Consider the following 27,397-nt stretch of genomic DNA (forward strand, 5'->3'; position numbering starts at 1 on the left):
AGCAACTGTTGCTGCTCATCAATCTGGGAAGGGTTATAAGGCCATCTCCAAACAATTTGAAATTTACCATTCTACAGTGAGAACGATTGTTTACAACAGTAGATCCTTCAAGACAGTCACCAATCTTCCCAGGAGTGAGTGTCCCCAAAAAAAAAAAAAAATCTCCAAAATGATACAAGAGGCTGAAACTCCAACAAACTTCAAGTTATTGTTGCTAAACGTGGTTCTGTGCGTCACTGAATTAGAGGGTGTACTTATTTTCGGGGAAAAGAAACACAAAAAAAATCTGGGTCACTTGAGGTTGTTTATAGAGGTTGGTGAGGTCCACACAATTATCTAGTCACTGACAAAGAAAAACAGAAATGAAGGAAGGTGTACTTTTTTCCCCCCATGACCATATTTCTGGGACACTTGAATGCTTTTTTTTTGATGATATCTGATCAATGGACAGCAGGAATGGTTATTTATAATAGTAATGCATTGTCAGCATTTTGCAAATGTGCTTTTACTTACTGAAATACGAGCTACAACCCTAAAGAAACAATACAGCACCACAGTGTTTATGTATTTATGGGATTATGTAGAGTCAAGACACAAGACTTAACGATCTCAATGTTTATTGTGCAGATGAAAATGTAAGACACTTGCAATGAGAGAGAAGGCAGCAGCATCAGATGAGTTGAAGAGCATTCACCTCACATTATGTGAACATGGACTAATGCAGACATTCACAATGCGCAGAACTGTAGACTTAAGTGCATGAAAACTCAGATTTAAAGTCAGCTGTAAACTCTAGGCAAAACCAAGGTAACAGTTTGTGACCAAGCAAAAAAAAAAAAAAAAAAAAAAAAAAAAAAAAAAAAAAAAAAGCTTACGTTCAAGTCTAAGTGCTTTAAATAAAAAGTGCTGGAACAAGACGTCACTACTGAGCGATGACGAGAGCGAGTCATGTGATCGGCGTCAGCAGACTGGTACATGAGAACACTAACGACGCCGTCGCAGAAATCTGTGCTATTAAAGCATCACCTCCTCTGTGTAAACAGCGGAATTCAGCTCGATTTATAAAACATGACTATCTGGAATATAAAGAAAAGTTTCTGCTTTTGTTTTTTGGTGAAGAGCACGGAGTCAAAATGAATACCAGTTTCACAGTGTACAAAAGTTTTAAGAAAGAAAATTGGTGACGAGGTTGGCACGCTGCAGTGACAGTTCTGCATAGCTGAAGGAAAACCAGTCAGGATGGCACTGTAGCCATGGGATCTACACTCATGTTTCCAAACCATCACTCTAAAACTGTATAGGAGCCCTTTTTACAACGTTGCTCCCTTCACCCCCCCCCATTCCTTATTTCAGGAAAGCAGCAAGCTTCTTCTCGATGTTGTCAAAAGAGTCCATTCCCATGTAGTCAGCTTGGCCCTGTTCCCAGCGCTGTTTCCGCTCAGCTGAGGAGAGAGGAGGCGGGCCGGGCAGGGCCTGAGGCTGCAACTCCTCCTGATGAGACAGAAGGAGCAAACAACGTGAAAACATGCTTACACACGCACACAGCATCCATTTCAATTCGACATGGAGTTCTTGCACAGTTGTTGCCATCCCAAATTTACTAATGGAGTGTAATCTGTTCTTAGCAATTACTATCTTAAGGTGATCCCAGAAAGACCAATTCTTCCTCAGCACAAAGTCACGCATCGCTATCATGACTAACATTCATTTATTCTGCTACTTTATAAAACTGCCTTAATAAGTAAAAGAAAAAAAAAACAAACAGCACTTTGTGGTATGCTGTTACAGGAAAACAATGAACGACGGAGTGGTGTGATGCAGGCTGATGAAAAGCAGAGTTACTCTTACCACCTAGAAGATTTTCCAATAACGTGTCATTTATTAAAGAACGACACACTGTTAATCTGTTATTATTTGCATTTAATTTTATAGAATGCCTACAAAAAACTTATCCTTGTTGTTCCTTACGTAAAAGCAGCTATAAACAGTCTTTCCTTCACTTTCTCATGGACTTAATAAGAGGGGAAAAAATGCAGAATGTCATGTTACCAAGAAACTACAACTTCATTGTCCTGAAGACTTTCCTGTAGCAGAAAACTTAGTTACCACTTTACCTTTTACTGTTGCAAAGCACCGACACTGGAGACTCCTTCCATAAATGCAAAACACACCATATCAACCTTTATAAGTTTTGTTTTGCTAAATAATGCATTTTTAATCCATTGATTATTAGTCGTCGTTTATGTGGCACATCTGCCATACAAGTTGATGTGTGAAGTGTTATCTTAGAAAAGATTACGTATTAGAATGAGCACATTAACATACAGTAAACCTGTGATTTGCAGCTGCACTACTGTCAGAGATGCTGTTATAGAAAATGAATCAACTACACTGTGCTATAACAGCATTTCACACAATGCCTTTTGAGGCAAACATAATTCAGACATGCTAAAATGCTAGCTATAAGCATTCTCCGAAAAGCAAACTACAATATAATAGCTTCACAGTGCTGGTGTGAAAAGCAAACTACAAATATGAAGTAATAAAATTTTGGTTCATCATATGCAGTCGGTGGGGAATTGTATACATTTTTGGAAACTTTTAAAAGGTTTACTCAAAGGTGTTTGACCCTCTGTTGTGGAACAGTTGTAGCATGGTTTCCTCAGACAGACAAACCAAAGAACCCTTCAGGGATTCAATTTTTTCCCTCTGTAGGAGTGTACGGCTCACATGCAAGTCACTGTGGATAAAGCAGTTTTAATAGAAAGCTATCAACAGTGGAAAAACTGCAGATTTGTTATCGTCAAAGCAACGTTTTGTATAACTTATGGAGTTTTACATAAAACTGTATTGACATTTACATTAGTCATTTGGCAGACGCTCTTTATACAGCGAAAACCCACACAAACCGTCTAGCGATTCAGAACCCGAAAGCCACAAATGCTTGTTTTTACAAGTGCTTGAGATTCGACCTGCTCAAGACAGAACACCGCAATCATAAAGCTGGCTTTTTTTGAGCCCCAGTGATTACGAGCTAGTGATTGCTGGTGTTTAAAGCTCACCTGAGCGCTGATATCAAAAGGCTGGTCTTCATGTTCCTGTTTCTTCAGGGGAAGCACACAGCTGCTGTAAAGTCTCCACCACTCCAGGAGATAGCCAGGGTGCGATGAAGCGTCCTGCACGTTCCCCTGCACTCTCCTCTGATTAGGGTCGTAAGTGTAGCTCCACGGCTTCGTCTTTCCCAGGAAGTGCACCACCTTGGCGTTTGCACCATACCTGAGGAATGGATGTGGTTAAAGCTGATGCAGCTTCTGTAGACTTCACCTAGACTGTAGCTGTGGTGAAGCTTATGCTGGACCACTGTTTATTCTCAAAATCTTAAGTCCTATTTCCAGAAAACTTATGAAACTTTGAGGGGAAAAAAGTTGCAATATTTTGAATAAAGATGTATTATTTCAAGATAGTATCATGACTTCACTTTCAAAATACTGACTATGACAAAATGGTACATAACAGCAGCGTTGTGTTAAAACAAAGGACGCTTAGGATTTGGTGAAGTTGGACTTTAGTATTGGCATTACAAATAAAGAAATACACAATCTTCTGGCATGTCAGTGAATTATTATTGGTATCAGAACTTTGAAATTACTGTGCAAGAAATTGCATTTATTTAGAAAGAACCACACGGGAGACTGTTGAAGGAGAAATTGCAGGCAGCGGTCGTCTTGAAAGCTATCAATGGTTACATCTGCAGCGTAACAGATACAAGTCCAGCGCATTCAGCAGAGCAATCGAGCCCCCAATGTGTTCTAGCATGTGGACAAATTTATCATACGAGCCCATATGCCAGATCGCAATGTGGACTCAATGCTGAGCATGCCGGAGGATGACTTTTTCCTCTCATATCAGATATTTTGATATCAAATAAATAAAAATTTGTCTATTACTTTTTTGCCCCATCAAGATATTATAACTTGATTCTTAAAATCTTGTATATGTATTTTTAAAAAACAAACAAACAAACAAAAAAAAAAAAAAAAAAAAAAAAAAAAAAAAACCACAGTGGTGCTAAAACAGCATTGTAACAATACAGAAAGCAACAAGTTTCTAGTCCACAGAAAGGTACCCTCATTGAAGCAGGAACTAAAATCAGCCCTGGTTCCTCTAGTGGAATCAGATAAAAGACCAGTGGTGGAAATGCACCTTGCAATTTAGGAAGTTTATGGGAAAATAAAGATAACTGTCTTGGTGCCAGTATGTTACACCTCTATAGTGTAGGCAACAACTATCTGTTTAGTGCACCAAATATTTAAACCAGTAGTGGGCATGGCCTAAACCATGGCCTTTCCTTTCCTTTTTTTTTTTTAGGCCCCCAGAAACACTGGGGAAATAAAACCCCCATGTGTAGAAATGTCTACAGTGTCTGCATGGTGTGCGAATTCTGACTGACAGTTCCTCAACCTCAGCTACATCGCTCCAGTTCATAAATGGTCCCAATTAGAGAGCTGTAGACTCTAGACTCCCAAAATAAAAACTAGACCAATTTAAACCACTGCGACCATGATTAGGTATATACTAAGGATGAATGTACAGTGTTCATTCATACATGTTAATGAACATGGTATTTGTTTGTCCAGTGAGCTTCATATCTGACCACTCAGGCAAGCAAAAGTATAAACTTCTCACAAATACGACTTTGCATCCCATTGGACCTCAGTCCTGATGAACACCTAGTTTCAAACAGATGCCCTGTCAATCTTTCTGGCAAGGCTTCTTTAAAAAACAAAAGAAAAAAAAAACATGTATTCATATTGCATTTCATCCTTAATATCCTCCATGTGAATGAAGTAGGCAGCTTGTACTGGACACACTCTCCTTAACTAAAATGAGGTGGGGATTCTGATATGGAATATCAAATCACCACATGAGAATAGTAACAACTGAACAACAGTTTACCAAGCCACAAAATCAACAAGCAGCCAACTGTTGCATGACGAACATTCCTTTACCAGAGCTTTCATCAGTTTGCCAGGTTGAGATCAGTTGCTTTTAAACACCAGGACAAAATTCCCCCAGTCTTAATCCATGGCATAAGGAATACAATACCCAGACCAGTCACAGAGTAAAACCGGGCTGTGTCATTTGATTGGCTGCAAGCGGGTGCGTGTTTCCATCAGTGACTGTGATGGCCTTTTAAATAGAAATTAGACTAAGCCCTTGATCTCAGGAAGCTAAAGGGGTGTCCCACTTCCTCAAGCCCACAGAGCTGAGATCCTTTAATCAGCAACATTATTTTCAGATGGTGGAGTCAGTCCTACACTGTGGACATTTAATCTCTCTCTCTCTCCCCCTGTCCCATCTTCCAAAGGAGCACGTGGCTCCACCTGAAACCTGATGATCCTCTGCCTTGTCGTCACAGGGTAGCGTTCATGTGACCCGTGCTGGTAACTTTACACACTGAGCTGGACATGCTGATCCTCAAACTCAATGGAAACAAAGTCACAGAGTTATAAACAATCCAGCCATGGTACTTACTGTTTAAAGGCAGGAAGGTAGGTGTAGATTGCTATGCTGCTCATATTGTAGATAAACGGGAGGTGTTTTCTGATGTCTGCTGTGGCCCAGTCACTGAAGTAGCCATTGAGTACTCCCTGATCTCCACCTGCAGAGCAGACAAGAGCACACTTAGTAAGCCGCCCTTCTCACATAACCCTGGAATTCAAATGGAGCTGAACATCATTTAATGAAAAGTTAATGAAGTGACAATGAGATCATTTTTTATTTATTAAGACATAAGGCAGCTCTGATATCAGGGAGGCAAAATAACATTTCAATGAAAGCTCGAGCCAGCAACACATCCGGCCACAATTCAGCTGCTGAAACATAATTCGCTGCAAGGACTGTGTAGTGCGATTATAGGAACAGGAATACATGTGTTTAACAGTTATCAGAACATAAAGAACCGGGAAATGATAGTGTAAAGCCTGGGGGTGAGCCTTAGAGCAGTTACAAACGCAGACAGGAACTTGAATTTTGACATTCATCTACAACACTCCACCACACCCAGTCGTAGAAGGATAGTGAATGGTGAGATCAGACCAGGCCGTTGGTGATGGTGTGAATGTTTTCCTGGCACACGTACTCGTATCACTGCTGACTTCATCCCAATTTCATCCCTTCATGGCTACGGTTTATCCACAATGACGCAGACTTCCAGCATGACAATGCATCATGTCACAAAAGCATGAAGTGCTGTAATGTTCCTGGAATCATGTAGTGATCTCGTCTTATTACTTCAGTGATCCGAGTCCATGGACTACAGCCATATCACAAATCTTCGAAATGAGGTGAACAGTCTGTTTGAAGCAGCTATCAAAAAGCATGGTCCTAGTAATATGTACTCAAAACCAGGAAATTGTTAGAAGATTAACTATTTACCCCCACACCTAAATCAACAGACAAGCAAATGTTCTCAATAAACTGCAAGTCAGGTTTGCTAACACATTTGAGTCCATATCAGCAGTTTCCCTTGGTTCCTGCTACTCACCAAAAGCTCATTGTTTCTAGCCAAGGTCATGCTCTCAAAGCGCTCATTCACTCTATACCTGCTGTGTAGCACCGGAGCTCAGGTCGGAGATAAACTCCGGTATGTGCAGCAGATAAGTAACTGAGAATAAAAGCTGGGACACAAGCGTGCACGTGCGCACACGCACGTAAGCGCACACACACACACACACACACACACACACACACACACACACACACACACATACACACGCACGCACACAGACACCTGAAGAGACATTGAACAAGCTGTTAAAATCCCTTTAAGAAAGATGAACACATTTGGTAAATGACGAGAGGGAAAATTTTAGCACACCATTACTGTCACAGAGCCTTGCCATCATAGCAACAGATATTTATGATTTAACTAAGCAACGAGAGTTTATTTTGTTCTGGTATGTTTAAACATAATTTTATGTTACAGAGGATAAAAACAATCAGTACAAATTTAGTGCAAGCTGCAGTTTGCTGATTACTGTGCTTTAGCAAAATCTCCTTGCCATTATGCATACACTGCATATATTCTGTGCACGTCTTAAAGAAGCAGTTTGTAATTTTAACACCTGTGTTAGCAGTGAAGTAAATTACAATTGAGTTGAACACACTGACAAGCCTTCTCTTTTCATCCTCCAACACCCCCCCAATCCCACTGATGAACTTCATTAACCCTTAAAAGGTCACCTCTTAAAGAAAAGGGGCAAAGCTGAGCAGCACTCTTCTAGCTGGGGGCGGAGCTTATTTACATGCCAGGAAAATGTTCAATTTTGAAATGAAGTTGGCACGATCTAGTATGAGGAAATAGTTAAGCAATGTTTTTTCTAATGCAATAACCTTCAATAAATGCATCTATACTTATACATGATACTTTTAAAAGATGTACCAAACTACACCTTTAACTTCAGTTATTCTTCCCCCGCCCACCATTATTTAAGTACCAACGGGTGTTGCATTACTAACATTCTGACCTTAATACCAACACCACATTAACACACAGACACATACAACCTACTAATTCCATTTTAAAATAGTCCCATACATTTAGATTTGCTTGCCACACATGTGCTATATAGGGAAAAGTATTCAACACACAGTACAGGTCAGACACAGCTGTACATACATTACAACCTTGTATAGGTTACAAAAGGAGAGTAAAGGTTAAATGTTAACAGCTTGTGCTGCAGAATATATTGTGTGAAATTAAATACTGAAAGTCTAATAAGCCTTAAAATTTAAAACTACTGAAGGCCAGTAAGAATACTGCAAATAAAATAAGACTAACTATTCCCTACAAGTGTTAATAACTAGCATTTTAGGTTTAGGTTTTGAGAGCCTTACCTGAGGCCATGTCCAACAACCATCAACCCCCCCAAAACCTGTTACTGAATCCCCAGGCCCCAAAAACCATCAGGCCCACAAAACACTCCTGGACTATAAAAGCTGATTTCGAATTCCCAGGTCCCAAACCAAGAAAAAGGTTAGTACTGCTAAACTGGGGGCCTGTAGACCAACACTGAATTACTGGTGGCCAGCTAGTATACTGAAAACATTTTAGCATTTTAGTGTGAGGCTTTAAGAGCCTTAACTGGCTTAATGAGCTCGTCTTATTACTTTAGTGATCCAAGTTCATGGACTACAGACATATCACAAATCTTCGAAACAATCTGTTTGAAGCAACTGTCAAAAAGCATGGTACTAGTAAGATGTACTCAAAACTAGGAAATTGTTAGAAGATTAAAAACTATTTACCCCCACACCTAAATCAGACAAACAAATGTTTAATAAACTGCAAATCAGGTTTACTAACACATTTGAGTCCATATCATCATCATCATCAGTTTCCCTTGGTTCCTGCTACTCACCAAAAGCTCTGTTTCTAGCCAAGGTCATGCTCTCATAAAGCGCTCATTCACTCTATACCTGCTGTGTGGCTACGCCCACCCCCCTCCAGGCCCCCCAACATCTCCATGCATCTAAACCTTCCAGGCGCCCCAACACCCATCTCCAAAACCCCATGTCTAAAACCTTCCAAACCCAAAAACCTCCAGTCCCCCAAAAACCTGTTTCTGAACCCACAGGTCTAAAAACCTACAGGCTCACGAAACAGTCACACCAGCAAAACCTCTGGGTGTACAAAATCTGTTTCTAAACTCCCACGTCTAAAAGCCTTCAGACCACAAATCCTCCAGTCCTCCAAAGATCCCAAATCAAGAAAAAGATCAGTACTGCCACGTTTTGCAGCAGGAGTCAGCAACTTCAACAAGGAGACCATACTGACTATTCACATTCAAACAAACATCTTATACAAATCACTCACAAGGCTTCAACTGTAAGAAGGAGCACCTTTTCCAGAGACCATACCACAAGCTCAGTAGAAGTTAAGAGGAATACATACATACATACAACAGCTATATCTGTGTATGTTTGCTCTACCTAGCTAATCATTCACTCAGTGAAGTGTACCCTGCAGTTTAAAATAGGCACGCTACCAGCAGCTTGACACAGCTCAGAAAATCCCCCTGGGTGCAAGAGGCTCTACAAACATTGCACTAGTCTCAGAGCCTTCATTTTGAGAGGATGAACAGGGCTCTGGAAGAATTTACCTTGCCAACTGCTGCTTTCGTCTGGCAGAGGATGAGAGCAAGAGCGTGCGTGTCCACCAGCAAATGGAGGAAATTAAAAAATAAATAAATAACTCAATCCCCTCTAGGTCACTTCCATGGATTTAACTGGTATTTCTACCGCATATTATATAATTCCCCATGCCCAAACCAAAAAGACACAGAAATACCCTTTTGCTCATCGCCCCTAAAATCTTTAAATGCACACACCTGCCATGTTTTAGTGATTCATAAGCAAAAGATCTACTAAACATTTATCTAAGGCATTACAGTATCCTCAAAGTTACAATATTTGTTGCATTTTATACCCACTTCCACAGAATATTGCAAGATTCCTTTCAACCAAGCTATAAGCTTTATACCATACAGTAAGTAAAGGTGAGAAGAGAAAATGTTAAAAGGTCAAAGTGACTTCATCTGCATACCAAAGACCAATCCTCCTAAAAATAGCAGCACCATTCCAATAGCTCACATGCCTTCAGACCATTTTTGTTTCATTCCCATGGGAATGGGATTTGTTACCAGATGCTTCAAAAACTCCTCCATGACTCCTCCAGTAAACATCAAGCTCTTTTGAAACAGCAACAAGCAAAGCATCTTTAAAACATGTGAAATTACAGCCAATTTTGTGAACAGGATCCAGTCTTTACAAGGCATTTCGTTTCCAGTATTCCACTAGAGTTTCTGCTTACTTACATCACTCATCAAACTAATGAGGCCCTTGGTGAACCCATTCAAACTTCCTGCCGGAGATACAAGGAAACTATGTGTATAATCACACCAAATTAAACTCCAACCTTAATTACACGCCAGTGTAAATTAAGCCATCTTCTAGACTTCTTGGATATGAAGTTTTTCCAAGCCAAAGTATCACATTTAAGCAGAAATCCTGAGTTCGGTATTAACAAAACAGTACATTTCTGCTATGCCTACTTTACAAATGATTTAGTCCAGTCATTGGCAGAAAAAAAGGTATGTACAAAAGGAAATACCCATGCTGGGTAGCACATTTGTCTGCAAGATCGTACAGTCAAGAATTTTGGGGCTCTTGAGAATAAAGTGATGGACCATCTGGAACTACACCAGTCATAATATGCCATTTTAGAGCCATATGTAGTTCGCACGTGTCCTATTTCATCTGAGAAACCTTGCAATCTTTCATAAACATTAGCTCAGATCAACGAAACTTGTTGCTGGCCGCCTATTTGTGGAAACTTCTGCTAGTTCACAAAAGCAGCAGTTTGCGTCGTTAATAGGAAAAGTACATCAGCGCTCATTACCAGAGTTTTGTTCAAGCTACATAAACTGTCTTAAGCTCCACATTGACTACAAAGTCCTGCTCATGCAGTTCAAAGCTCTGAATGGTTAAGCTTTCATGTTGCTGATCTCCTGAAGCAGTACAGCCCATCGCAAGTACTTTGCTAAGCTGACACAGGCCTGCTGTTAGTCCAGAGAAGCTCAAATTCAGATTTAAAACAAGATATTTAGCCCTATTACTACCATGCCTCAATCACAACAAGCATATCAGCAGCTCAGCTCTGTCCTTTGGCTCAGTTTGCGCAACTGCATGTTCAGCACTCTCTTGTAAACACAACTGCCAATAAAAACTTGCATTAATAACCCTATTAGACAAGTGCCTACATTAAATACAGCCTAATAGTAAAGGAACAGCGTGAATAGGCCTTTTGTCTGCGCATGGCCCCTGTGCCAAATTCCCCATGTGAACACTTGAACACTTGCAGAGTCATGGATACAACCTGGGAGACTGTGTGTTGTGTAACCCCATGGAGAAAAACAGCTTCACACATTCATTGGACATAATGAAACATGACAGTGAAGTTACACCTGTCAGCATCAGACAAACACATCAGGTTACTAAGCGTAAGAGCTGTCTATCGGAGAGATTTCTGCTTGAACAGATGGCAGGAATGTAGAACAGTTCGAGAAACCAGCCCATGGGGAGAATGGGCCCATTCAGAACCACCACACCCAGGCCGAGAATAGAACTGGAGGGAAAAGATGGCGACGGGCCAAGACTGGACATGTGCACAGCAAAGCTGCTCAGAAAAGACTTGATTCAACACAGGGATAAACATTTGGGGATTTTAACAACTTCTGTACACAAATGGAGTGTGTGCACTGAGAGATGGCTTTTAAATACACAAACACCACCAGCACTTTTACTTCTGAAACCATGTTCATTTCAAACACTTCAGGTATTTCCAGGACATTTTGCATAACTTGTGCAAAGACCTGTTACTCACCATGAATAACTAACACCTCTAAACATCCTTAAACATCCTTATTTTTACACATTAGGTCAGATCTAATAGAGCTAGATAGCCTATTACTGAATAACAAAGCACAGGACTGGTTGAAAGGTTGTTTGCAAGTTGTGCACCAGTTATTTTATAGGTCAAATAACTGGCACCTTAAAAAGAATAAAACTACAAAACATCATGCCAAATAATTACAAACCTATTAAGCAATATGTAGGACATGACCATTCATGTCTCAGGCAGCATCACAGACCTGAACAGGTTAATATGAAAGTCAACTACACATCCCCTAAAGACCCCTTACTGACTGATTTACATACAAACCTTGACAGTAAAATTCAAATTTGTTGAAATCCTGAATCTGCACCAAATTCAAATTCTAACCTCTTCCACAGATCTCCTCACAATATGGTAAAATAAAGAAAAGAAATACATTTATGTGGACTTATTCTGCTGCTAAGAATCTAAGTAAAAACTATGGTAAATTATCCAACACTAAACCTTAGTACTATTTCTAGGACACCTTCACTTGCTCATTTTCAGGCATTTTCCATGACTGGAAACTTGGATGGAACTTCCAGAAACCCTGGAAACTTTGTTTTGCGTCAGTAGTGTATTAATGCAAACTAACATCCAGAATTTTTTTGAACATGTACTGCAGGTCTACATTTGACTACAAACATTATGTTCTAGGCAGGCTTGCATCTAGGACTTGAATCAAATGTTAAGAAGGTTAACGTCACTCAGCCCTCAGAGTAATAAAGCACATAAAAGTGATAAACAGAGGCTGTGTGAGGCTCATGTTCCAAACCATATTTACAATCCACAGAGAGCGAGTTCTTTTCTGAGCAGATCAGTTTACAGTAAATAAGGCTGTTGTAATGGATCAAAACCTCAACCCAAGCTTTTCTTGTCCCCCCCACACAGAGACAGGTAAAAAGGCAGAGGGTTACTTGCCGTCGAAGCTGCCATGCTCTGTACAGTACTGAAGGAGTTTGCCATAGGTCTCGTTGGAGGGGCGGAAGACGAACACGCCGGAGTTAAAGCAGTCGGGCCATCCGGGATCTGGAGCTGCTGATAACTCCTCTCTGTCAAACAGCTCATCAATGTTCGCTACCGCCTAAACACAAAACACAACATTACACAGTAACTACAACACCTGTGGATACATTTTTTTTTTTTTTTTTTTTTTTTTTAGCACAAGAGTCACCTCAAACATTCCATTAAAAATTCACCAGAATTTGAATTCTGATTATTAAATCTTTTAAGTAATTAAAGACATTTGAATATTAATATGACTAATTTTATACAACCTATGTAGTGAGCACATAATGAAAATTATTCCTCTGTGAAGAAGAGTAAGTGGTAGAGAAGGCACGATGCCTCGTTTTCTTTTCCAATACTGATAATGAAACAACTAATGAAACTAATGATACTGATAAAGAAAAGTATCAGCCGATATCAATATCTTTCCGATATTTATTTTGTTAACCAATAAGCCTTAAAATGATTTTTCAACTGAAGCACTTAAATACAGGGGTGAGGAGGGAAAAAAAAAAAAATCACTTACATTGCAAATAAAATTAAATAAAGAATAAAATAAATACAAAAAAATATAAATATATTTAAACAATGATTCTAAAAAAAAAAAAAAAAACTTTACATATAAATGTGTCATCATTTTGTAGCCATTTTTATTTTCACTTCCAAAAAATATTTCCCAAATCCAATTCCAATCTTTGTCACAGAATTAGGATCAAAATCATTTCTTTTTGTCCTGTCCCATTTTTTCTCCAATATTCAATTCCCCCCGGTATCATCCTGGTACCAATCCTGGATCATCTATAGTAATTGGCAAAGGTTTATGCTTAAGAAATGTAAATGCAGAGAGGACATTGAGAGTCGTGCAACACCACATGTCAAACTTCAGGCACGAACGAATTGTGGAAATAACAACTAGACATCACAGATTTGCAGCTTAATTGACAAATTATATAGCTAGCTATCCAAGAGATAGCTCCAATGCAGACAGATGAGAGTAAACAGCAGTGAGGTGAGCCTACGCATCAGTGTGTGGTGTGATTATGGCTGGGCACCAGAGAGCTTTATACCTGGTACTCAGTATGAGAACAGACACAGTGTTGTATTTGTCACAACACGTTTGCAGTATTGCAGATAATTATATAGTCAGAGCTGTGAACACTTGGGCTGTGTCCCAAATAGCATACTACCATTTATAATAAAAAAAAAAAAAAAAACAAAAAAAAACAAACAATTCAGTACAGGTGGTCTAGAACTGGTGTCACTATTTAGGCATAGTACTCAATTTGGGACACAGCCTTGAACTCCGAGTGTGAAATAACTTGGCACTTGCAGCCATGAGATTAATCCACTCAGTGAAGCACAATATTTCTTTCTGAAATATTCTTCCACAAACTGCTTGCAAAAACCAATCTTTTTTGTGCCGGAGAGAATTATTTTTTTTTTTTAATTTTACATCAAGCATCTTAATGAAGATTACATCCCATTTAGTAATGATTTTAGACCTAAAACTCTGCAATCTTCCATTCGCCTTCTTGCAGAAATAATTTAAGCAAGACCAAATTCTGATTTCATCATACATGCTCACTACATAGGGTATAATAATGACATTGTATACTTTATGTAGCTCAGTATTGATTACATGCAAATTGAGATTAAGTCACAGGAGAGGGAAAAAAAAAGCCACCTGTCTCTATAAGGGCACTTATTAGTAAATAAATAATTAAAAAAATTTGAAAAAGTATTCCGTTTTTTTTATGGATGACTGGAAGTTGTTAAGCAACAAAGAGCATGGGATTTTTTTAAGCACTGTAAATATTATGAAATGTCAAAGAAATTGCACACCAGGCGTTCACTCGTGATTAGCATGACTAAAGAGTATTTTTGTAACATTTATACACTCCTAATGATTAAACTGCTGACTAACTGCACTTGCTCTGCTGCTACAGGCTGGAGGATGTTCAGCATTCCACACAAACCACACTGAATAAGCCACACCACTACGCGACTCTCATGCAATGCCTTGATGAAATGCTGTGTCAGAAACCCAAATCACTCAGCTCAGATAGCCATGTCTCGTTCTGACTCTCACCATAGTGTCTGCGTCCATAAACACACATTTGGAGTAGTGTGTGAGTGTCCAGCAGTGGAGCTTAGTGAAGGTCACTCCCAGGTCTGGTCTCTGCATCATGGCCAGGTGTGCGGTGTCCCCACTGTCCAACACGTCCACCAGCCTGACCTCATCATACAGCGTGTGAAGCACTGCCCTGCAGAGGACGACAAACTCAGGGTCAACCCATCAGTGGTATCGTTCCCTCAGTCATTTGACATTTAAAAAAAAAAAATAAATAAAAACCACACAATACACAGAAAAAAAAAGTGCTGTATTCAAAGTTAAGATGGCACAGACAGGATGTAATTGCAGAACTGTGGACTAGGTTTGTGATAATTTCTCCCTGCTCATGATTCAATTTTAAAATTTAGTGATAATTTAAACATCCAGAACGGATATCCTTTATAAAAATAAAAAATAAAAAATAAAAGGGGGGGGTGAAGCAAGCATTTCCACCATTTCAGGTTTAATAAGAGTAAATGTTCCTACAGTAATGTGTAGTAAACCATTTAAAAAAATAAAACCCATCTCGCCATAATGCTTTTACAAATCACTTTAACGTTCACATGGTTGTTTGCACCGTTTCACTGTGAAAGTGGCGAGCAGCAAAGCACCAGTCAAAAAAATAAAATTTAAAAACAAAAACAAACAAAAAAAACCCCACAATCACTTTATAATTATCATTAACCTTTTGTATAGTGTTAGGTTTTAAACCTCACTGTAGGCCTCTAATCCTTTTCGGACAAAATCCTGAAGAGACATTTTGACCATTTTTAGCTGGAACTTTTTAAGAGACATTTCTAATAGAGTTTAAAGGATGTTATTCACAGTTGTATAATGTCAGCCAAGCCATATACACCAATGGATTTTATTTCACATTAATGAACTGAAAACATTCTCCATTCACTGTGACAGAAAGCGGGGGAGCCTGCGAGTGTCGGGGGCATGCGAGACGAGGAAGGGGGTGGAGCTTCCAGGAAGTGCCAGTTAAAACTGAAGCGCTCAAAACACTTGTGAATCTGGAATGATTTGTGCATGGCTCATCTCCTGTTTTATTGGGGAGAAAGTCTGCTCTTTTGCCTTTTTTTTTTTAAATTTTTTTTTTAAATAACATGTACTAGCATACTTGTACAAAATGCATACAGGTTGGCAGATCTGGTAATACAATACAATAAAGATCACTGGATATCATGGAAATGTAATAGTGAGTAGGGACAATAATATCGTTATATCACACAAACCTGTTGTGCATTTTTCATAAACTTAATGTGCATGTGAAATGGATCAAGAGCCGTGATTTAATTGCGTGCTGACGTTGGACAACTGTTTCTCACACACACCCACACACACCTTGATATGTCCAAATGCTTGCTCACTCTCCATTTCACACACATTTCCTGTACACTATACTGTCATACAAGTTAAGTTAGTGCAACCCACAACGGTCGTACATGTTTAAGCCAAGATCATGCTGGAAGAGGAATGAACGCACACACAAATTCCACCCATCTTTTCGACTGTTAGGAAAGAGAACATGCAGGAAGCTGCACAACCACAACTACACAAACAAAAACTGGACGAGTACAAGAGTGATCATCAAAACTTTCACCACCTTCTGGGAAATGATAAACCAAAACATACTGGATTATTTGTGTCTACACTTCCAAGAGACTCATCCAACAAGCTTTAAAATATCCATTTTGATTTCATGGGGACTTTATGCACTGATCACACAAGTTAGTCATCAATAATAATTTTTAAAAAAAAAAAAAAAAAAAAAAAAAAAAAAAACCCACACACAACACAACCCACACACTTATTTCTGTTTCTAGCTTGACAAGTGGTGCACCTTGTTCTCATTTACAGACACACCTGTTCAGAAGGGCAAAGTTAGGATACTCCAGATGTCAGTTCTTACAAAGAAAATGCAGGAAATATTTTTAAACACTTTTTTTTTTTTTTTTAAATAAATAAAAAACAGTATGGCCAGTCTATTAAAGTTTCTCCATTTTTTTTCTCCAATTTTAAAACAAAAGTCAGTAAAAAGCGAACATGAATGAATCCATTTCCATCAACTACAGACATGTGATCATCCTAAAGATGACAAATGCGATTAGAGAGAAAAGACAGCAATAAACAAAAAGAGCACGTCTGTTTCTTGCAAGTGTAAGGGAAGAAAAGTGCAAACTATCAACTTAATGGAGAGAGTTGACCTCTGACGTTCATCTTTTTTTTATTTATTTTTTTATAAAGGCTTTATACTGGTCAGGGTTGTGGTGCGTTCATGTCTTCATCTATCCAAACAGCACACGAGTATCCTCTGCAGCCGTTTGCCTTCATGTACAGTATATGTAGATACACAGTTAGTTCAAGTCCACTAATCTGATTGGACGAGCGATGTTCCAAGAGTGCTTATATTTAGTACAACCATACTGGGATGTTTCACTGTGAGCATCACTCTGCTCATCTGTGCTCAACACAAAATTCAGTTCCTAGCTCAAAACCATTACTACAGTAGCATTAGCAACATCAGTGGCCATGATATTCGGTATAACCACCTGACTGAGGTTATATTACTTAAATATAGCACTGAAACATAACCTCCCTATGTAATCATTTTAGCAAAAGATTTTGAATTAAAAATCTTGTCTTTACTGATAGACCAACTTTTTCTCCTCAGCCAAGCTTTTTTTTTTAATCACATGACAGAGCTGGATGGAAAACTCCATATTCTTACAAGCAGTTGCTAAAACAAGATTTTGTTAGAAAAAACTAGACTACTAAGCAACAGCTACTGTATTTAATCAAAGCATAGTTTACACAGTGCATTAGTGAAGAATCCAAGGTTTAGCCAGGGATTCTAGAGAAAGTTTCCTACACTGCACTTGTTCAACATCCCCATCTTCCCAAAAGATTAAGAACTTCAGGGTGTTGGAACAATCCTAAAGTGAGGCAAACAAGTTCTTGTCTTCAAGAATTCCCTTTAAAACCTCCATCTAGCTCATTATTAGAAAGATTATGCTAGCTAGCCATGTAGTCCATATAAAATTAAATCCATGTTGAGTAAATTCAAGATGCAAAAACACATTGTACTGAATGCCCTGTAATCCCCAGATCATGTTGCCCATGCTTAAGCTGATCAGATGAATTAGTCCCAGAGAGGATTAGCCATGGCTAAATGTGGATCAAGTCATTAAATACAGACTAGTCAGTGTGAAATAAAGCTGAGTTAGGCAACGGTGAATGTGTTTACAACATCGGCAGACCCCACATTGCAACATCCTTCTTTGGTTCCCGTCAAATACAACAGCGATAAACCATAATTCACCAAGAGAACCGAGAGGAAGCTGATTATGAAAGTTACACAGGATGTTACACAGGAATCAGCTCAGGAATGTAAATGTAAAAAGTGGAAATCTTAAGGAGAGGGAAAAAAAAAAAAAAAAAAAAAAAAAAAAAAAAAGCAATACAGGTGACGAAGGCTGCTAATCATCTGAGTGCACTGAAAGCTGGAATAGAACTAAATACTGACTCAGCATTGTAGAAGAACCAACTATCTGGACCGAGTACTACTGCAGACTAAGAGGCGACACTGGATACTTACCAGAACTGGCTCTCACATCCACCAACGTTGGCCCTGTGTCAATACTCTTTAACAAGCCCTCCCTTGAGGGACTCTCTGACACCAAGGGCAAGTCGACATCTTGAGAGCAGTTTTATTATTCTACTAGCTCAAGTGACTTTGGATAGCTAGCCACAGAGAGTGGCAACAGAACGAGTCAAGAGAGACGTGGACTTCAGGAGGAGAATCTGCCCATAAATCAGTGCAACCTGGTGCATATTCATAAAAAATAAAAGCTGTTTGCGCAATAAAATACTAAAATGCTTTGAAAGAATTGATCTTTTTAAAACAGAACATTTGATTTTCTTCTTTCAAACTGAGTTTTATGCTCAAAACTACTCCATCTGTTTAGCTTGACTCAATGTACCTTTAGTTACTTTGCCAACCAGTTAGTACACTTGTGTGTTTAGCAGCAGTAGTGTCAGTCTAGTGTTATTTTTAACATCATTAAAATGAAGACTTGAACACTGAACCGAATTGTTTCAGAGTAAAAGTACTATACAAGTTACAGAGGAAATCATTTCACACTTTATTCTTAGGATTTATGTTTACTACCAAGGGCAAGTGTGTTTCCATTTTAAAATCCGCTCCTCGTCGTTCCCCTCCTCGCCCTCTTGTTTGGCAAAGCAACTACTTCTGCAACGTAGGGGTTACGCACTTCTGGATTGTGAGGGGAAGACGACAAGGACATGTCAAAGAGGATCAAAATAGAGCATCTGACTTAAAGCTTCATGTTCCTCATGATGGCTTGAATTACAAAAATGGGCATGAAACTTGCTTCCTCACAAACCCTATCACTGGGTGATGGTGAGTCCAAATTCCAGCAATGCCACAGCCATCCGTGGCCAGGAGTCCGAGAGAGCAAAACTGTCTGTGCTCTCTGGGTGGGCAGGAAGACATTACTCTCTCCCCTGTCAAACAGTACAACACTAGCCTGTAGGCAACTGTGAGCTCATGTATGTGGAAGAGGATGTCTTCATGTGTCTTGGCAGAAGCATGTATTACCCTTCATCTGGCTGTTAGTGGTTGTATGATAGAGGAGAACTAGCCAGTGGGTGGGAAATGGCAAGTGACCAAATTGGGAGGAAAAACAGGGTTATTGTTCTGGTTATCGCTTTACTGAGTTCTCTGTACTGCATTGCTTCTCTTACAGGTAAGGTGACTGAATTACTGAGCAAATCAATCAATATGAAACCCTTAATCTTGAGCCAGTCATCACCATTAAGTGCCAAATTACTGAACAAATTTAACATTTGGTCTTATTGACATAGACTAGATATGGACGATGTTTTCACAGGCTGAGGAGCTTGAGTAATTTTAAAAAAGCACTAATGTAAAAATCAGGATTCAAGTTTCTCCAAATTTGACCAGTTTAACATTCAGCATTTTTCTGAACCTAAACCATCTTAAAACCACTCCAACTATGATTATGACCTAGTTGAAGATTTCAGAGCCAGTGTTAGCACCTGGGCTCATTGGACTTGGAGGCCCAAATGCTAAAATTTCATGTAAAGACTTTCGCTCAGCACTTTTAACAACTAAGCAGACCATCCTAAATGTGGGCCAAATGAGGCAAGATCTGCAAAGTGAAACATTCTGGCATGGTAGCTTACAAAAGTATTACCTTGCTATCAATCATACGCCGTTACATGTAACTTCCTGCCAATTGCTTAATACTAGCTTACACATTCAGTCTTGAAACAGTCACTGAATCAGAGACAACCAGTTGTAACAGTTGCGTTACACTTACAAATCTGCACAAGCGGTAAATTCAGCACCAAATTATACACAATGTTCACTATACAGTACTTTGTGCAAGTTTAAGACTTCTGAATTCTCCTAATGGACCTTATATACTGCCTCAATGCTGCATTGGTATTTCTACATCCCAGTGTAACATGGTGCTAATATCATATACAGAACACACTGGCAAGCACATTATTCTATTTTTATCACCACAAATCAAAGTCTGTCACTAATCAACATTACAGTGTGCGTGTTTACTACTGGAACCAAACACCTGAGGTCACACTTGTATTACACAAGTCTACACATGCTGTTAATGCATCCAGAGCAAGTCCACTGTATTTAACCTCTGAAAGTAAGCTTCTATCACAAGACATGATGAAAATATTCCTAGGAAAAGTAAATTGGGCCATCAATCCACCCCAAAATGTGTGTAGCAGCATTAGGGTTTAAGAACATGTCTATAATATGACGATCGATACCCGCGGCTCAGGGTTTTCCTGATGGTGTTACTAAACAAGGCTTCTCCAGGCTGTACGTTTACAAAGCCTACTCAGCCTCAGGAATAATTATCTCACTACTTAATGAATTGCCTCAAGCACCCATCAGGAATTATGTGATACGCTCTTACACCTGTGTGTCCTAATGCTCCTTGTGGTCATATGGTTGGTTGGGTTTTCTGCCTCTTTTTGCAACTGTACATGATGCATCATTGGTCAACAGGGTGCTGAGCTGATAATTTTAGAGAAGCTTTAGAGACGTAACAGGAAGTGACTGACCAGACCAAACCAACACTCCTCCTTCTCCTCCTATTATAGTAGCTTTATAGTAGCTCTTGAAGTATTGCTGAAGTGCTAGCTATTTTTTTTAGTTAATATAATACATTGTGTCTTATTTAAAGTGTTAAACTGTGTGCAGTAGTTAGGGGAGAAGTGCAATTTATGTCGATGACTATTTTCCAATTTTTCGTATTTTCCAATTTTGAGGCAGAATACAGACAGGAATTTTTGTCTCAAGTTAGTTAGCTAGCTAATCTTATGTAATTTTTATTTACGCAATTTTTTTTTTTGGTATATGCCTGTAAATACTTAGTGAGAATACCTATATCAATCAAATAACATCTGAGATGTTTCATTATTTTGGCTTTCACTCATGATTTGGAGGTTTTTTCCATATTCCAACATCTCATAATTAGAAATTCAAATACTCATATCGGATTCCAACCCACTGACTGATGCATACCTGGACGGTTCCGACACATGGGGTCCGATGAGCACCACCAGTTTCTTGGAGGTCTTGTGGTTCCTCAGGGACTTCCCCAGCACCACTGCGCCTTTAGCATATTTATCGTTCGTGGCCAAGGTGACGAATGCCTGGTCTGCAAAGGGAGAGAGGAATTTATTCAATCACACCTTTCAGAAAAGACAACCTTTATAAGGCCTCAATTTGGTTAACTGCATGTTGCACTTCCTTTAAAAATTTATGACAGTGCGAATATTTTCCATGACTAAAGGCAGTCCAAATACATCCAAAATGTGCCAGTTTTCCATATGCAACATAACACCACATGCTGAGAACTAAACAAGGCTCACTTGTATCTAATACAGAGCTAAAGTAATAGCCGTAGGGGAGGCAATATTCTGTTTAAAATGTCTGTATTATTTCTAAAACTATATTACACTCTGTGTTTATAGGGGAAGAAACAGTATACTTGGTTGAGAGTTTACCGAGTGCTAGATACACAGGGTGATCCTAACAAACCTCAGCAATACTCCATTAGAGTTAACGTAATAAACTTTGTACTGTGAAGTTTCTCAATATTAAGGGAATAGTGGACTGCTGGACAGGTTAGGAGACTTTATCCCAATCAGGATAAAGTGGATCCGGAGTTTATCCCAGGAACACTGGCTACATTTACATGCACATCAGTATTCCGATATTAACCAGAATTTGGCAATATTCTAATCGGTATTGAGTCATGTAAACGCTGCAATCCGATTGCCAAATTCAGATTAAGACGATATTCTGATCCCTCAAATTCTGATTCCCATCCCTGGAATATGCCTGTATTAATCGGAAATTTGTTGCATATAAACAACTTATTCAGAAAAGGAGCTATATGTGCATGCTCAGACCACAAGGTATTGTAGTTGCTAACAGATGCTTAGCTGTAGACTAGGTATTTAGGAACAGCAACTCAGGCAATACTTACAACAACCATGTATACAGGAATATTCCAATTCCTGTACAAGTATAAACATCATATTCAGAATATGGCTGCAACCCGAATATAGACCTTAAACAGAATTTGACGTGCATGTAAACGTAGCGACTGTGTGTGATGTGGGAACACCCTCTAGATGGGACGCCAGTCCATAACAGGGCACCGTGCACACACACATTCACAACTAGGGCAATTTAGCATAGCGAAGCAACCTACTAGCACATTTTATATAAAACAGTCATTTGCTCACTTTCTCTTGTAGTTAAAAAGACAAAAAATCCTGCAGTTTGTCGTGTTCATGAGAAACCACATGACTCAACATTCGAAACATACATTATTAAGTACCCACTGCCTTTCATCTACTCATTTACCAGTATGTAAAGTTCACTCATCTATACACACCCACACTATGAATAATCCGTCAGTCCTCCCCTACTCTGTCTATAAAAAGAAAGGGACCACCGCTTAGTGGATATCATTTGGGTGATGTACCGTTTTCACTACAGTAGTAACACAGACATGGTGGTGTGTGTTGTTCAAGAGTGACTCAAGAGCAGGAGTAATGCTGAGGATTTCAAATACTGTTCACTTCCTGTCACTCTCACACACACCCCATCTGTGCACCTTGTAGACACTAAAGCTGGTTTTAGAAAATGCAATTTCAGTGTTTAAAATTATGCCACACTGTATTCTATAAGAGACTGCATGAGCTTACATGATGTCAGACTACATGATGAAGACCCTCTAACGATAGACCTGTGATTAAAGAAAATTATCTGACCAATCCATGCGCAGATAAACAGGCATGCAAAAACAAACATTCTTCAAAGTGAGCTTGATTTAATAATGATTCGTTTACGTTTCACCATCACCACTACCGTATCTGCAGCTGTGTCGTGAGTTTCGTGTAATGCTACATCAGCCTCCTATTTGCGGCTTTTAGACGAGAAACCGAGAACCTGCAAAATGCAACATCCTCCATCCTGAAGACTTAAACATACAGCTTTACCTCTGACTGTTACAAAGCACCGTCACTGGAGACTCCTTCCATAAATAAATGTCTAAAGTTTTCAATCCATTTGTTATTAGTCATAGATTATGCAGAGCATTCAAATTACAAGTCCCTGTGAATTATCCCTTACTATAGAAACACTGAAGTATTAATATATAAACCTGTGATTCGCCTTGCAGCCGGAAGGGTCAGAAATACTGTTTTAGAAAGTTAATCTACAATCAGAATCCAGAATTAAATAACACTTTTTTTTTAAATAAACAAACACTATGTACTACATTACTGTCAAAAGGTGACCATGACTCCAAAATTCAATTCAGGAGTTGTGTACTAACTCCAGAAGGCCCCGAAGCCTCTCCAACAGCGTCGCCATGGTGTGTTGTGTGTCGTCTAGGTGACCACAGAAGTGGCTTTCACTACAACAGATCAGTGCGAGTTTAGTGCAGAGTAAAATCTCCAGTCATGGAGGAAAGAAACGAGGTACAGTTTAGTGATTTCACTGCTACAGCATGCCAGATACATCTGATGCACACCTGCTGAGAAATCACAAACTGGTGTAAAATTGGTGTTAAAACCCTTATAGTAGAGCAATTTTACACAATCGGGGATAGTAAAGTTTCACTCTACTACAAAAACCAAAACAAAGCTTATAAATTTTGTGTTACTTCACATGTAGCCTCATAACCTGTCAATAATCTGACTTATAGACTAGTTCCAATAAAAGTTTCATGTATACACACAAATCTTTAGAGTCAAGTCAGCTGTCTGATAAGGTCTGTGTAATCCACTTACTAAAATCTGATTAACTCAAAGGGATAAGAGATTAAAAAGATTCATAACTAATCCTTTGATCAGATTATTTTCCACAGTCAGAATCGTGTGCATTTGTGTCATGATCAGGGGAAGAAAAAGTACCAAAACAAGACAAATACTCAATTAAAAGTACTGTTATTGACTACAAGAGTAATGAGTATTTCTAATTACAAATCCTTTTCAGAAGACGCATTAAAGTAAATTATATTATTGTAAATATTCCGTCATACTCTATTTTTATCAGACACTTTTACCGTGTCATAATGTCCTGTAATGAATAGTACCATTCCAGATACCACTTTGAACACTGACTGAAATGCATGACCACAAATCCAAACCAATTAATAACAGTGTATTACGGATTAAAGTCAGCAGTAAATAGCTAGCTACATTTTGGCTACTAGCAAGTTTGATTTTATAAAACCAACACATGTATGTAAACGTTTCTTCAAATTAAAGCTAAACTCCTAAATGCTGATCTCTCAATGGGCTTCGGAAGGCAAAGCCGACATGACACGAGAACATGATTTCCCTTCATGGTCTGGATGTTCTGGTGTTCTACTTGAAGAATCCTCCATACCTGCCCAATGACTGCCAGGATTATTAGCAGTTAGCAATGGTTGTGATTTGATAGGATTGGTCTGGTTATTCTCTTTAGCCAATCACCATCACTGGAAGGAAAAGAAGTAGAAAACAAATGAAAAACTATAAAATCAGGAGAGGAAACTAGCAACCACACCTGAAGGGGGAAGAAAAAGATCAGACTGTTACAGCAACTATACCATACACAACTAAGAGTAAAAAAAACAGCCATTTTAAACTAAAGTACAATTCCTGAGGAAAAACTAGTCACTTATGGTAACAAGAGAATTTTAATTGGTTATTTTATACTCCTGGTAACCTGGCCAGCATGACAGAAGCAAAAACTGGTGCAGTGAGGAAACAAGTTCACACAAACACAGCTAATTATTTGCAGCAGACTGACGCAAGACATTTTCAGCACACACACTCCGTTCATTAAACATCTTTGCACCTATAGTCACTGAGCAATGGATCGAACCGACTCATCGGATTTACTTACACAGCGTGCCTCAACAGATATGAACACTGAGAGGATATTTAAATGATCCATTATTCTCAGTACAGCAGTGACATGGTGATGGTAGCATGTGGACGAGTGGACCAAGGGCAAGAGTGTTGCTGAGGATTTCACACACCGTTCACTTGAGATGGGGTGTACAGTGTACGAATTTCAACCACATTAAAAAAAATACACATTGTGGAAAAAAGTATGTAGTTAATCTGCAAGTTTGGTTCCACTACTAAGACAAAGTTCTGGGAGGGTCTAAAATTTCATACAACAGCAGCTCTGATAGTGGCTCCAGCTGTAAGGCAAATCACAGGCTTATATTAATGCGCTTGCTCTAATACATTATCGTTTCTGTAGCAACGACTCAGTAAACTGATCAAACTGTTTTATTTAACACAGAAAATTCTTCAGTATGGAGACATTTATTTATCGTTTATGGAAGGAGTCTCCAGTGTCAGAAGTTTTCCACCATGGGAAAGACTTCAGGACAGAGGAGTTTACACTTGGCAGTTTCTCTGTAACAGGACAAGCTGCGTTTTTTTTTTTTTTTTGGTCTTATTAACTTAAAGAGAGGCTGGTGATGAAATAACCGTTTATAGCTGCTATAACCCAAGCGATAACAGGAACCGACTTGTTCTGTGGAAGTTCTACAGCATTAAATGTAACAATAAATGGAAAAAAGTATCTTGTTCACTGAAATGTTTGCTGCGGTATAAACGGAATAAAACACTTCGGAAGGTGCCGCCCTGTTGCGGATTATTTTCCTATAACGGCACATCATGTTTTGTACTTTACTTGATTAAAATTGTAAAATTTTATAAAAAGTTTTAAAATTTCCATTTGTCTTCTGGTATTCTGTACTGTTCAATGCTTTTCTTTTATACTACTTGTACAGCACTTTGGTTTCAATTTCAGTTGTTTTTAAATGAGCTTTATAAATAAATAAATAAACTAAAATCACGTGCTTCATATTTTAGCAGCTTATTTGTAAGAAAACACCTTTAAAGCCTGGCATAGGGCTACGTGAGAAATGCCCCGTGCTACAGCGACTCAAACCGCAAAACGTCACTTCCGTATCCAACACGGAGGAATCATGCTTTAATTATAAAGTCAGTTAAGTGCACTAGATTGCAGTTTGGGACACAGCCCGGTGCAGGATGAACAGTTTCCGCTTTAACGGTAAAGCAGGCCAATACCAAGCGAAAAATACCCAAATACCAACAAACCCATGGCACTAAATGATCATTTCTGATTTCAACCAAGTTTCCCCAGCATAAGCATGCACCTGACGTGCCGCAGTCATCGCACCAGTAACTAGATCAGCTGTTGATGTCACAGTGTTTCCGCCATGTCGCAGCTGCACACTTCCGTCCTGCACCTACCTGCCATGTCTCTTCCTCCTCACTTATTCCAGCCACTGCCGCCGAGCTCGGACCCTCAGCACGCGCTCACATGCACACAGGGGGATTCACCGCGAGCGCACCAACGCATTTATACACCCGCGCGCGCGCTGCCCTCATATAACCCCTCCTGCTGTCACGTGACCGGCCCGGGTCCTTCCTCTCGCGCACGCCCACTCTCCTTCTGTGTTTATTGGTTTATTGTTTTAATGCACCGGATTTAACACGTTTTTACAGTTTTATAGCACAAAGAGTCGCTCAGGCGTTGCTCAGAGGCAGTGTGAGTCCGGACACGCGCGGTGCACGAGCCTGCTTCAGGGCTAATGCAGCTAACAAGCAGTGGAAGAGTGGGACTACCAATTAGCATCATGTGGAGGGAAAAAGGGAGGAAAAATCATTACACACAGGGAGCAATTAGTGCCCCAGTTAGTTCATATGTTTCCATTGCATAGCAGAACAAGACTCTGTTTAAACACACATGTAGATAATATTCTCTCAGAAACTCAATACAGGCCAAGCATCACACCCTAATGGGCTTATTAACAAACAATAAAGTATAAAAGTATAAACGAGGCAATAAGTAATTAAATGTGCACTATTGACTGTTCTGACAATAAAATATTGCTATAATAACTATTATTATAAATAACAACAATATTGATCAGTTATGTGGCTATTTATTATTATTATAATACAATTATTTCTGCTAATTCTATTTTAAAATGCTTGATTTTATATATTGAATAGGTAAATATTATAAATACAATTTAACAAAAAAACCTATTAATAATTATATTTATATATTTATAATAAAAATAAATAAATAAATAAATAAATAAATAAATAATAATAATAATAATAATAATCATTATTAT

At 38.9% G+C, this 27,397-nt stretch overlaps 1 protein-coding gene across 1 annotated transcript; it reads right to left on the reverse strand.

The window, feature by feature from the left end:
* Positions 1 to 600: 600 nt before the first annotated feature.
* gyg1b (glycogenin 1b) lies at positions 601 to 26,661 on the reverse strand. Its single transcript, XM_026944829.3, has 7 exons — positions 26,505 to 26,661; positions 21,226 to 21,361; positions 14,595 to 14,769; positions 12,419 to 12,581; positions 5,536 to 5,662; positions 3,063 to 3,276; positions 601 to 1,491 (listed from the first exon to the last, which is right to left on the reverse strand). Exons 1-7 carry the CDS (start codon positions 26,509 to 26,511, stop codon positions 1,345 to 1,347), a joined length of 969 nt encoding a protein of 322 aa, XP_026800630.1. The 5' UTR covers positions 26,512 to 26,661; the 3' UTR covers positions 601 to 1,344.
* Positions 26,662 to 27,397: the final 736 nt, after the last annotated feature.

Source organism: Pangasianodon hypophthalmus, chromosome 1, assembly GCF_027358585.1.
Source record: "Pangasianodon hypophthalmus isolate fPanHyp1 chromosome 1, fPanHyp1.pri, whole genome shotgun sequence".
NCBI classification, from domain to species: domain Eukaryota; kingdom Metazoa; phylum Chordata; class Actinopteri; order Siluriformes; family Pangasiidae; genus Pangasianodon; species Pangasianodon hypophthalmus.